The sequence below is a fragment of the Ovis aries genome, chromosome 2 (genome assembly GCF_016772045.2).
Source record: "Ovis aries strain OAR_USU_Benz2616 breed Rambouillet chromosome 2, ARS-UI_Ramb_v3.0, whole genome shotgun sequence".
NCBI classification, from domain to species: Eukaryota; Metazoa; Chordata; class Mammalia; order Artiodactyla; family Bovidae; genus Ovis; species Ovis aries.
In genome coordinates, this window is record NC_056055.1 from 208,660,155 (window position 1) to 208,673,879 (window position 13,725).

At 38.6% G+C, this 13,725-nt stretch overlaps 1 protein-coding gene across 6 annotated transcripts in view; it reads left to right on the forward strand.

Moving 5' to 3' along the window:
• Window positions 1-13,725, forward strand: part of ADAM23 (ADAM metallopeptidase domain 23) — a 188,966-nt gene that overhangs the window by 149,271 nt on the left and 25,970 nt on the right. For all 6 annotated transcript variants that reach the window (XM_060411249.1, XM_060411248.1, XM_015093509.4 and 3 more), the window contains exons 19-23: window positions 4,724-4,774; window positions 5,439-5,502; window positions 6,745-6,850; window positions 10,275-10,394; window positions 13,191-13,359. In XM_060411249.1, coding sequence (XP_060267232.1) covers window positions 4,724-4,774; window positions 5,439-5,502; window positions 6,745-6,850; window positions 10,275-10,394; window positions 13,191-13,359 — 510 coding nt within the window. The remainder of the gene's footprint in view (window positions 1-4,723; window positions 4,775-5,438; window positions 5,503-6,744; window positions 6,851-10,274; window positions 10,395-13,190; window positions 13,360-13,725) is intronic.

A 13,725-nucleotide genomic window follows, 5' to 3' on the forward strand; every position in this document is an offset into this window, starting at 1 on the left:
TCCTCTATGGGTTTGGTTTTGTGTGTTCAGTTCTTTTAAAAGTATCAGTTCAGTTCAGCGCTCAGTCCTGTCGGAGTCTTTGCGACCCCATGGATTGTAGCATGCCAAGCCTTCCTGTCCATCACCAACTCCTGGAGTTTGCTCAAACTCATGTCCACTGAGTCGGTGATGCCATCTGACTGTTTCATCCTCTGTCGTCCCCTTCTCCTCCCACCTTCAATCTTTCCCATCATCAGGGTCTTTCCAAATGAGTCACTTCTTCACATCAGGTGGCCAAAGTATAAAAGTATAGTTTTTCCATTCCAACCTTTAACTCCTGAATTGTCATAGGCTTGACTGGAAATAAAGTTTTTATAATAAGGGTTCTTGTTCAATCTACTATTTTATTTAAATTTTTAAAATATTCTCTTTATTTCATGTCCCAAGGTGAAAATTGTACTGTTAAACTGGAATAGCATGTTCCCTTAGTAACAATTCCCTTCTATGACCAGAAGGAACCTGAACTAGATAAGTGGAAGAGAGGGAGTTAAATACCACCACACCCCTGCCCCCAACACACAGTAATTCTTCTGTTTTGAAAGAAGCAAGAAACTTTGAATTTAATTGATACTAATAATAATTAAAATGGGATGTCTTAGAATCTCTGCATCTCTGAAAATCAGTCCTTTTGGTGACATTATGTATTTATTGCTTATATCTCACAGTATATTTCTGCTTATTTTTTATATTATTATTTACTGATGCTTCTGAGCTGCTCTTTAAATTCATGATTTAAAAGAGAATAAATAAGACATGGAACTGAGAGACATTCTGGGCAAACAATCTGGATGATCTAATGAAGATATTTTTGAAAGATATGGGAAATATGTTTTGTTAAACACTGGGAAATAGGTCATCAAAATGGGAGTATAACACAATTTAAAATAAGCACATTTAAAGGCTGTTGCACTGTGGAAGCTAGCCTCAGTTGGACCTTCCTACACAGGGTAAAAATGTCATTTATTTATCAGTATTATTTTTTATATGTTTTTAAATTTTTGACTGTGTCTCTAGTTGAGGCATGCAGGCATAGTTGCCCTGTGGCATGTAGGATCTTAGTTCCAAGATCAGGGATTGAACCCATGTCCCCTGCACTGAAAGTCAGATTCTTAACCACTAAACCACCAGGGAAGTCCCTCAGATGGCATTTAGAGACCGAATCAAGAGCTCTGCTCACAAGCAGAAAAAAGTACACAGATTTATGGCTCTTCTATTTTAAATGTCTCCAGAGAACAATAGACATTTCATAATTTCCTTTGTTAAACATTTCAGTGTTAAACAACTGGCTTTTATTAGCCTAAACTGAAAATAGATTAGAAATCTTCTTCCATGTAGTTATGACAGTTTGTAATGAGAGCTTTTTAAATTTTATCAAATCCTACTAGTTTTCTCCTGTTGAAAATCACAAAAGTCAAATATGACAAGTTAAGTTTAGACCCTGATGTGTGTATTCAGCAAACGACATTTCTTTTGCATTTTGGTTCATTGTGGTTGCGTTCACCTTGGAGTAAGTGAGTAATTACTGTTAGTTGATTAATAAAATAATAATGGTGTTTTGAATGGATTTGGATGAATGAAAGAGACCATAGGGAATCTCTGTTTTTGTGCAGTCGGTCCAGTAAACCAAGTTCCCATGCTGATAATTACATCTTTTGAATAGTTACCATTAGGTTGAATGAAAACTGGTATGAAAATTGGTTGTTCTTTAGAAAGCTATAGAAACAAAGCCTTTAATCTCAATGTGTTCCTTGATAAGTTACTGCTTCTTAGCAGTTCTAAAGTAGTTCTATTATCTTTCTGTTGTGACCTTGATAAACAGCTTGCTACTGCAGAATAAAATAATTGTCCAAGTCATTTATTTATTTTCTCAGTCAGTCACTAGTCATTGAGCACCTTCTCAATAATAATTGAGCCCAGCTTTGTTCTAGGTGCCAGGGAGGGAGCAAGGACAGAAAATCCCTGTCTGCATGGAGCTTGCATTAGGATGGGAGCAGTAAACAAAGCGTTTGCGTGAATCACAACAAAATGTGGAAAATTCTTCAAGAGATGAGAATACTAGACCATCTGACCTGCCTCCTGAGAAATCTGTATGCAGGTCAAGAAGCAACAGTTAGAACTGGACATGGAAAAACAGACTGGTTCCAAATTGGGAAAGGTGTACATCAAGGCCGTATATTGTCACTCTGCTTATTTAACTTATATGCAGAGTACATCATGAGAAACGCTGGGCTGGATGAAGCACAAGCTGGAATCAAGATTGTCGAGAGACACACATTAACACTGTGGCTGATTCATGTCAATGGATGGCAAAAACCACCACAATATTGTAAAGTAATTAGCGTCCAATTAAAATTAATGAATTAATTAAAAAAAGATTGCTGGGAGAAATATCAATAATCTCAGATATGCAGATACCACCCTTATGGCAGAAAGCAAAGAACTAAAGAGCCTCTTGATAAAAGTGAAAGAGGAGAGTAAAAAAGTTGGCTTAAAACTCAGCATTCAGAAAACTAAGATCACGGCATCTGGTCCCATCAATTGATGGCAAATAGATAGGGAAACAATGGAAACAGTGAGAGACTTTATTTTCTTGGGCTCCAAAATGACTGTAGATGGTGACTGCAGCCATAAAATTAAAAGATGCTTGGTCCTTGGAAGAAAAGCTATGACCAACCTAGACAGCATATTAAAAAGCGGAGACATTACTTTACCAACCAACTTGCATCTAGTCAAAGCTATGGTTTTTTCAGTAGTCATGTATGGATGTGAGAGTTGAACTATAAAGAAAGCTGAGTGCCAAAGAATTGATGCTTTTGAACTGTGGTATTGGAGAAGACTCTTGAGAGTCCCTTAGATGTCAGGGAAATCAAACCATCAATCCTAAAGGAAATCAGTCCTGAATATTCATTGGAAGGACTGATGATGAAGTTAAAACTCCAATACTTTGGCTACCTGATACAAAGAACTTACTCATTGGAAAAGACCCTGATGCTGGGAAAGATTGAAGGCAGGAGGAGAAGGGGGTGACAGAGGATGTAATGGTTGGATGGCATCACCAACTTGATGGACATGAGTTTGAGCAAGCTCCAGGAGCTGGTGATAGACAGGGAAGCCTGGTGTGCTGCAGTCCATGGGGTCGTGAAGAGTCAGATACGACTGAACAACTGAACTGACCGAACAGACAAACAGATACATGAAAGTTTGATGATAAGTAAAACAGTGAATGGGGAACAGAGGATGCTAAAATGGGGGAGGAGGTTATGGGGTTGGAGGACATGGTTAAAGAAGGCTTCTCTGAGATGCTAATGTTCAGGCAATGTCCTAAAAAAATTGAGAGAACAAGCTGGGTGGAAATCTGCAGGAAAGCTTGGAGGAAGAGCAAGAACAAAGACCACGGGGTTGACAGTGTGGCTGGTGCCCTCACGTGAGGTCAGGTAGGGATGAGGGCAGGGTCAGTATAGGAGCAGATCACGAGTTTGGAAGACCAGTGAGTAGACCGGGAAGCCATTAGCAGAAGAGCAACATGATGTGGTTTAGGTTTTTAAAGGGACACTCTGGTCGCTCTGTCACCTATAAGGAGACTAGAGGGGATGAAGGGAAATCAGTTGGAGGTGGTTGCATCATCAGGTGAGAAGATAGTGTTGGGTTCAACCAGCTATTAGCGGTGGAGATGGAGGAAACTGGTCAGATTGTAATTATATTTGAAGATATTGCTACCAGGATTCATCGATGGACTAGAAAGAGAGTGTGAGTAAAAGAGAGGAACACAGGATGACTCCCTGGTTTGGGGCCTAGGCAACTGGGAGAGTGGGACTGTCATTTACTGAGAAGGTGAAAATCAAGGGAGGACCTCACAGGGTATTGCTATGTTTCTTATTCACTTACTGCAACTGTGGTATTTTTTCCCCCTTTTAGTATTTGTTTTCAGTGCTGTAGCAGAGTCTTAGACTTGACTTTTTTTTTTTTTTAGTTCTCTTAAATGTGATAAATAAGATGAAGAGAGAGTAAAAATGTGAATTATCCAGGATAATGTTAGGGAAAATTGAAATGTACTTAAAAAAAAAACAATTTGATAAATAGACCTGGAAAAAGAAAGAACTATCACATTACAGTTGTTTTAACAAGTCTATAGTTTGAGAGGTCAGAAATGTAGTGGAGATACAGCACTTTTATTGAAGGGCTGGGTATTTCTTCTTTTTCAGTAATGTGGAATGGATGTGGGTGTCACATGCAGATCTGACATTTTCATAGAGCTGAACGAGGTCTTGTAAATTAGTTCCTGAACGTATCCACTCCTGTGTAACAAGCTGATTTGTTCCCTTCATTGTCCATTTTAATCCCTTCTACTTTGAACTTTGTAGGCAAGTGAACGTAAATTATTCTAGTGCATCTCATGGAAAACAAACATAAGAAGCACCCACTGCTTTGACTGACTGATTCCTTTTTGCCAATGACTGGAGAATAAATTTGGATTAGCTATTTAAGGAGTTACTCATGTTTTCCTAATTATAAGTTGTAGTTTTTAAATATTTCTTTCAAACTTTACTGATATGAATGATGGGTAACACACAATTTACAAATAGTAATAAACTCATCCTTAAATTTTTTTTGTATTTTAATGTATTGTGCAAATAAGCTGAAAGTACTTCACATATCGAATGTTAACTAAAAATATATTTTTCAGTGCCCACCAAATCTTCATAAGCAAGATGGATATGCATGCAACCAAAATCAGGTATGCTGGGCCATAGGTTTTAACTGGGATTTTATGAAAGTCTCAGTTTTCAGGGTTGTTTTGGATGAATGTAATTTTGATGGCAAATTGCAGCTCAAACAACAGGAAATTATTGCATTGGTTTTCCTATTCAGAGTTGTTTCATATCATATTGAATACTAAATATATTTATCTCTGGGTGTAAACTGTCCAGATTAAGAGTGTGGGGAAAAAAAGTAATGGCTGAAGAATTAGAGATCTAACTTATGGAGTTGTAACTATCTTTAATCATTTTAGCCTATTTTGGGAAAATATGGTAATATATTGTAATGCTATTTTTTTTTTTCCTGAAGCTATGTTATGACCTAACCATTCACATACAAAATAACTTAAAAATCATTTTGGTGTCGCTCAAAGAAATGCACCCATTTTTGTTTTCCATAAAATTTTAGATGATTAATTGTACTTGAGCTGTACAGTGAGGTCTGTTCTGTTTTTTAGATTTTAATTTTCATTCTTCTGTGTCTCTTAAGATGTTTGTGAGTTTTATTTTCATTGTGAAAGTACTAGGGTAACCAAGAAAACCCAACTTTGTCTAAGACAATGATAAGGAGACCTTGCAGTGAGAATCTGGGGGGAAATGGGACCAGCTCCTTGTACCTTATGGCACGTATTCTGTCCTCAGGGCCGCTGCTACAACGGGGAGTGCAAGACCCGGGACAACCAGTGTCAGTACATCTGGGGACCAAGTAGGTCGTGTTTCCTGCTTGGTGGGCACACTCAGGTTTCTCTTGGGATTCTTTGCTGCCCGTCTTGCTGATTGGGAGTGATTAAAACAAGAGAAAAAAACCTAGAAAAGGCTGAAGAGAATGGTGAATCATAGTCATAAAGCCACAGCAAACAACTGCTGACGCTGAAGACTTGTCATCAGAACCGAACAGTGCTATTCACTGATTGTGGCTGTGACAGAACGGATGTCACACCCACTTGCTAAGATTGGGTTGAGTGCAGTGGTCATGCTCATTATCCGTCCACTTGGGTAATTTTCTTTATACCTTGGATTTAACATTCACCGCTTCAAGTTAGCTTTCCATTCTTTTATCCTAGGAAAGTACCAGGCTTTTTTTTTTTTTTTTTTTAACTTCTGTAATTGATTATCTCAGTTCAAAATGAAACACAAGTACTTCCTGATATACAGACAGAGATTTGGGTACATGGTCATTTTCTCAGTATGTTCCCTACATGTCAGTACACATATTCTCTTCCTGACATTTTCATTGTCTTGCCAGTGAATTTCAGTTAATGAGGTCCAGACTGGAAGAGAGAGAAATGGTTCTGTCTTGCTGGCAAAGACTGGGTCACCTACCAGGAAAAGAAAGCACCCAAAGGGGACTAGGACTCATGCACAAGTGCTTTAGTATTTGGGAAATATCATTTAACTTAAAGATTTACTTTCAATCGTTCAGTTTTGACAAGGGAAAGATAATAGAGGTATATTTGTCTCTCAAAAAAGTTGAAATATCAAAATCCACGTGCCAACAAAATTTCAGCAAGCTCAGATTTTATAATGCTTCCTGATACTAATAGAAAGCAGGGTTACGAATGTTTATTAGTTTTTTCGGTGTCACTTCACTAATTCCTGCTGATGATTAATCCTACCTCCCATCCTCAAACCCACCAACAAGAATTGGGAATAAGTTTGTCTCCCAAGTTAAAAAGAATGGTGTGTTTGAGCTGTTCTGTCTTAGCTTGCAAGAGCCATGGGTGAAATTTTCAGGAATTTTAGAAGCCAATTGGCGTCACATTCTTAGTTTAAAATTAGCCATGTATTACACTGTGGAAATTTACACCATGGAAATGGGTAAGTGCTACAAATTAGAAATTTGTTCCTTTTTCTGGAGCAACAGTTATTAAGATTTACTGGCACAGTGCTGGTTATGGAAGACAAAGAGAACTAAAAGTAATTCTCTTTTCTTGCTCATCTCCAATAGAGGCTTCAGGGTCTGACAAATTCTGTTATGAAAAGCTGAATACGGAAGGCACCGAGAAAGGCAACTGTGGAAAGGATGGAGACCGATGGATCCAGTGCAGCAAACAGTGAGTTGGCTGTCCCTGGGAACATAATGGGTGGACTCGGTGCAAGGAGCACAAAATAAGTGTTACTGATTTTTTAAAATAAATTGACTACTAAAATTTTTGAAGTATGAATTTAAAAGACTGTATATCTAGAAGCAAATGACTATGAACTAAACTGTTTCTGTGAAACAGACACACCATTTCTGTAAAATTCAGGAAAGCTCTCACATGCTGTATTTTACTTGAAGCTTGTTTGGAAGAGATATTTTGCTAAGGTATTTTAAAGAAGGAAATGGCAACCCACTCCAGTATTCTTGCCTGGAGAATCCCAAGGACGGAGGAGCCTGGTGGGCTTTAGTTTACGGGGTCGCAAAGAGTCAGACACAACTGAACGACTTCTCTCTCTCTCTCTTCTTTTTGATTTTCTACTTTTGCTTTCAAAAAGCCTATGAATGTACAAGTATAAGGAATTCTGCAAGCAAAAGGTGTAGACTGTCTATATTTCAGGAGCCATTTAAAATGAAATAACATGCATTTGATTATTTTTCAAATGTAACACAATTTGATTAAATAGCTAATATCTGAGTTAAAGTTTTATTTTCCCTTTTAAAAAGTATCTGAAAGTGAAAGTCGCTCTGTCGGGTCCCACTGTTTGTGACCTACAGTCCATGGAATTCTCCAGGCCAGAATACTGGAGTGGGTAGCCTTTCCCTTCTCCAGGGGATCTTCCCAACCCAGGAATCAAACTGGGGTCTCCTGCATTGCAGACTTATTCTTGACCAACTGAACTATGAGGGAAGCCAAAAATTATCTGGTCAGTGCCTTCTGAGGACTCTTTACTCAGGAAATGAGACACCTTCAGAGCACATTGGTAATATTTTCCCTTGATTTGTTGAGGAAAGTTAAAATTGCAATTTAATAGTTTTTTTACGGTCAACTCAATGACTTGGATCTCTCGGATCATTATGTGATAGACCAAAGCTCCTCCATTCTCCTTCCATAACAGTGGGGATTCTTCTCCCATTGTGAAGCAGAGCTACGATTTAAGGGAAGTTTTATTTATCTAATTAATGGTCTCTAATGTTGTACTTTTTGAAACTTGGCAGTTGTATGTAATCTTTGGTGGTGGATGAGGCCTTAGGAGGCAAAAAATCTTTGACTTCTTTAAAATTAAACCAAAATAACAGAACAGAGCTTCCTATCTGATGTCTCGTGACTGAGGTATAGAAGTTTTGAGATGTTCAGTCTTTGAGGTTCCAGGGAGGAAGTGGAGTCTAAACTAGTCAGAACCTATGGGGTTGGATGCCTCTGGCTTCATTCATTAAGCCAATGTCACAGACCAATCTGATCATTTCTCTGTGCCTCCGTGACTTCAGAAAGTTGGGAGGCATTGCTTTAGATCATTGTAGAAGACAGCTTCCAGTATCTGGCAATAGAATATCCAGCCACAAGTGAGTTAAGGAAAATAAATGTATATTTTTTAAATTAAAAAAAAATTTAGAAATATAGAAACAGAAAAGTGATTAATATACAAATATACATTTTGCCAAATAAATGCAAAGTGAGCTTTCATGTAACCCCTCTATGAATCAAGAAATAGTGCATCCCAGGATGTATTCTTTACCCTCACCGCTCCTGTCTCTCTCCTGAAGTTACTGTTGTCCTCAATTTTATGGCAGTTGCTTTCTTAGTTTTCTTTAGAGATATACTGCTCAAGTTTTCAGCCCTAAACAGTTTACTTTGCCTAAAATTTTGGTAGCTTTATATAAAAGGAATCATGTTTCATGTATTGTTTTGTATTTTGCGTCTTAAATTCGTTATTTTGAGAGTTTTCCATGGTGTGTGTCGCCATAGATTCGTATTTATTATTCTTTTATTTCATTTTCATTCATATTTATAGGTATATACCTTCTCCATTTTGTGTTGACAGACATTTAGATCGTTTCCATGTTTTGGCTATTAGGAATCATGCTACTGTGAACATTCGGGTACATGTAACTTAGTTCTCATTTGTACATATTTTTCTAAGGCCATTCCTGGAAGAAAAATTGCTAAGTCATAAGGGATGTATATTCTCAGCGTCACTAGATGGTATGACACTATTTTCTAAAATGGTTGTGCTAGTAAATGCTGCTGCCGCTGCTAAGTCGCTTCAGTCGTGTCCGACTGTGTGTGACCCCATGGATTGCAGCCTACAGGCTCCTCCATCTGTGGGATTCTCCAGGCAAGAACATTGGAGTGGGTTGCCATTTCCTTCTCCAATGCATGAAAGTGAAAAGTGAAAGTGAAGTCGCTCAGTCATGTCCAACTCTTAGCCACCCCATGGACCACAGCCCACCAGGCTCCTCTGTCCATGGGATTTTCCAGGCAAGAGTGGGGTGCCATCACCTTCTCCGCTAGTAAATGCTCCCACTGATAATTTGTATAAGAGAGTTTTGTTGTACTATACTGTATTCTCACCAACACTTGGTGTCATCAGACATTTTACTTTTATGTATTCTGCTGGGTGTGAATTGCTTTATTATTGTGGCTTTAATTTGCGTTTATGAATGAAATAGTACATTTTCATGCATTTACTGGACATGGATTGTGTGTGTGTGATATGCCATTTCAATTCTTTGCACATTTTTTAAGGAGTTCATTGTTTACTTAATAATTATGCTGGAGGTAGTTGTCCTCATGGTGAGTGAGTCATTTAACAGTGTCACCAAGGACCCAGGTGATCTCTGCCTCTCTTCTCTGTAAAACTTGGACTTTGAATGCAGGAGACCAGGGTTCAATCCCTGGATTGGGAAGATCCCCTGGAGAAGGCAATGGCACCCCACTCCAGTACTCTTGCCTGGAGAATCCCGTGGAGGGAGGAGCCTGGTGGGCTTCAGTCCATGGGGTCGCAAAGAGTCGGACGCGGCTGAGCGACTTCACTCACTTCTCTGTAAAACGCAGCCTGTTCACTTTGCATCTTTACATATGAATTCACGATTGCAAGGTGAATGCCAAAGTTCCGCATTCAAATGCAGGAAGTAGGGGTAGCAACAAGAGACCTTTTCCCTGTCAGGCTCTAAAAGCCTGTCCAGAGCATAAAATTCTCCCCAGCAGCTCCCTATCTGGCTTTTCTTCACACCTCAGCATTCCAGGGGCCACTGTTAGCTCTAGGAGGATGGGAAGGAGGCATGGCTAAGTAAGTGGGTGTAGAGAATGGGGGTGCCATGATAGGTTCTGGCACCAGACATGAGCCATCTCTCAGAGCTTGTTACTTTGCTACCTCGCACAAGCTTTGATCCTTTTAGGAAGGAGGGGGGATTTTCACCAACCAACAGTATCTAAACAAATGTTTTCATTTAGAAGGAAAGGGAATATTTCCTATTTTTAAATATTTGTGGACCAAATAATTTTGATTTTTTCAGTTGATCCCTCCTGTCTTGTTCTTTTTGTTTAATATGTTCAGTGATGTGTTCTGTGGATTTTTACTCTGCACCAACCTTACTCGAGCGCCACGTATTGGTCAACTTCAGGGTGAGATCATCCCAACTTCCTTCTATCACCAAGGCCGGGTGATTGACTGCAGGTAACATAGTAAATGTTGACAAGCCTAATGAATCGTGAGAATTACAAATTTAGAAAAAATCAAGGGAAATATTTCTATTTTTCATGAGAGAAATAACAACTTAGATTTTATTATCACTTTGTGTATTGAAAGGCATTTAAAAAACAAAGTTATATATCAATTTGCACATTGTATCTGCTTAAAGATTATGCCACTTATTAGTAGGGAGACATTCTTTGTAATTATCATTTTAAAAGTAGAATTTTATGATACTCATTTTGAATATGATTAAGTTTTGAGTATTGAAATATATCACTGTTTGAACATTGTATGTTTTATTTTTTTGTGACAAAAAAAGAATTTAAGCTATACTCTATGTGCTTGCTTTAGAAGATTAATTGAAACCCAGTCATATATAGAAAGTATAGTGAAGTGAAAGTGAAAGTCGCTCAGTCGTGTACACCTCTTTGCGACCCCACGGACTGTAGCCCACCAGGCTCCTCTGTCCATGGAATTCTCCAGGCAAGAATAGTGGAGTGGGTAACAATTCCCTTCTCCAGGGGATCTTCCCAACTGAGGGATCAAACCCAGGTCTCTCACATTGCATGTGGATTCTTTACCATCTGAGCTACCAGGGAAGCCCATAGAAAGCATATACTAAAATATTTATACTCTAGTCAGTCATTTTATATCCAATTATCTGTGAGTACAAGGCACAGAAGATACAAGACTTTTTTTTTTTTTAACACTGGGAGTCATATTTATTTTAAATAATATTGTTCCCATTACAGGAGTTGTAATTCTAAGATGCTGTGCTCTCATTCAAATGATAACGTCCATTGCCCGAAACACTTTTGGGATTCCCCCTACAGAATTGCCCTCAGAATATGTAGTGTTTATCTTTCAGTTCAGTTCAGTTCAGTTCAGTCGCTCAGTCGTGTCCAACTCTTTGTGACCCCATGAATCGCAGCACGCCAGGCCTCCCTGTCCATCACCATCTCCCGGAGTTCACTCAGACTCACGTCCATCCAGCCATCTCATCCTCTGTCGTCCCCTTCTCCTCCTGCTCCCAATCCCTCCCAGCATCAGAATCTTTTCCAATGAGTCAACTCTTCGCATGAGGTGGCCAAAGTACTGGAGTTTCAGCTTTAGCATCATTCCTTCCAAAGAAATCCCAGGGCTGATCTCCTTCAGAATGGACTGGTTGGATCTCCTTGCAGTCCAAGGGACTCTCAAGAGTCTTCTCCAACACCACACTTCAAAAGCATACATTCTTTGGTGCTCAGCCTTCTTTACAGTCCAACTCTCACATCTATACATGACCACAGGAAAAACCATAGCCTTGACTAGATGGACCTTAGTCGGCAAAGTAATGTCTGTGCTTTTGAATATGCTATCTAGGTTGGTCATAACTTTTCTTCCAAGGAGTAAGCGTCTTTTAATTTCATGGCTGCACTCACCATCTGCAGTGATTTTGGAGCCCAGAAAAATAAAGTCAGTTTCCACTGTTTCCACTGTTTTCCCATCTATTTCCCATGAAGTGATGGGACCAGATGCCATAATCTTCGTTTTCTGAATGTTGAGCTTTAAGCCAACTTTTTCACTCTCCACTTTTCACTTTCATCAAGAGGCTTTTTAGTTCCTCTTCACTTTCTGCCATAAGGGTGGTGTCATCTGCATATCTGAGGTTATTGATATTTCTCCCGGCAGTCTTGATTCCAGCTTGTGTTTCTTCCAGTCCAGCGTTTCTCATGATGTACTCTGCATATAAGTTAAATAAGTAGGGTGACAGTATACAGGCTTGACGGATTCCTTTTCCTATTTGGAACCAGTCTGTTGTTCCATGTCCAGTTCTAACTGTTGCTTATCTTTAGTATCCCCCATATAGCAAAACTTTATCTTACATAGGTGAATGTAAGATTTAAAATCATCCCTAAATAATTTTGAACAAAATTTGGTAAATCAACTGGGTAGCCACATTGGATATTGCTTTCTTGGTCAAATGGTTGCTGATTTCATGTCTTTTAAATGGCTCTAAAGATGATTTGAACAGGGCCTTAGACAAGAAGATCCTTCCTGGATAAATTTGTAGTATTCAAATGTAGTTACTTGGATGCACAGAAGCTTCCTTTCAGTGTGTAGGTTTTCACAAATCTTTATTGGAACAACCTTGTTAAATTATATTGTTATAGTCTAAACTAGTATATTTTTTAAAATTTTAATATTAAAATATTTTATTTTAATATTTTAAAAATATTCAGCAAGGTATCTAGTTAGTAATTATAACACTGATTATTATTCAAATTCCGGTTGTCCTTAGCTTTGGGATTTTAGAAGTATGTATCAATAGAGAGGAATTGGCTTGTTTTTTTTAATCATGAGTAATTCAGCCCTCTAAAGTAATAATTTTCAAGATGTTTTCAGTTGCTTTCTATGCCCAACACCTGCCTTTTTGTATCAGAATGTCTTAGAGTGCTAATGATAGGATTGCTTCTGTTGTTCTTACGCATACCTCTCCTTTAGTCTTAATGTTGGTCTTGCAAACAAGGAAAGGTTTAGAACACACTTTGTGCAAATGACATATTTTTGTTCTGATGAAGTGCAGAGCAATAATGCTACTGAAAGGCAGTTTCTTTTATCATACTCTTTTACTAAGGAGAGGTGGAGAAAAGGTGAAAGGAAAAGTAGAGAAATGCTAGGCGAAATCCATGTCCACTGACAGCCTCTTCAGTTTCCTGAATAGCAAACCTCACTCATGTTGGTGGTATATTTCCAAGTGTGGTGCTAATGACTGTATGACTATCTTTTTCTTTTTAGTGGTGCTCATGTGGTTTTAGATGATGATACGGATGTGGGCTATGTCGAAGATGGAACACCATGTGGCCCATCTATGATGTGTTTAGATCGGAAGTGTCTACAGATTCAGGCCCTAAATATGAGCAGCTGCCCCCTCGATTCCAAGGGTAAAGTGTGTTCAGGCCATGGGGTAAGTAGGCGTCAGTGTCCAGCTCAAGTCTTCCTTGACTAACATCCTCCAAGTTCTCAGTGGTTGGACTTCTAGTCCAGCCATTCTCCTTCTGTGATTCTAGGCACTGACTGTGATTATTTCCTTATACCCTTATCTTCTAAGAATAACACCTAAATGTGTTGAAATGGTTTTAGTTTTTTTTTTATTACTTTGTATATTTGTGTGTTTTTATTCACCACAGTCTCTTGGAATCCAAGGAGTTAGAAGAAAAATGATGTGATTCCTAAAGAAAGTATAGACCCTATGTGACTGCTTTGCACCATTCATAATAATTTATACTTTTCAGTAATTCCCTTTCAGCTCCTCAACTACTCAGTGTGCATA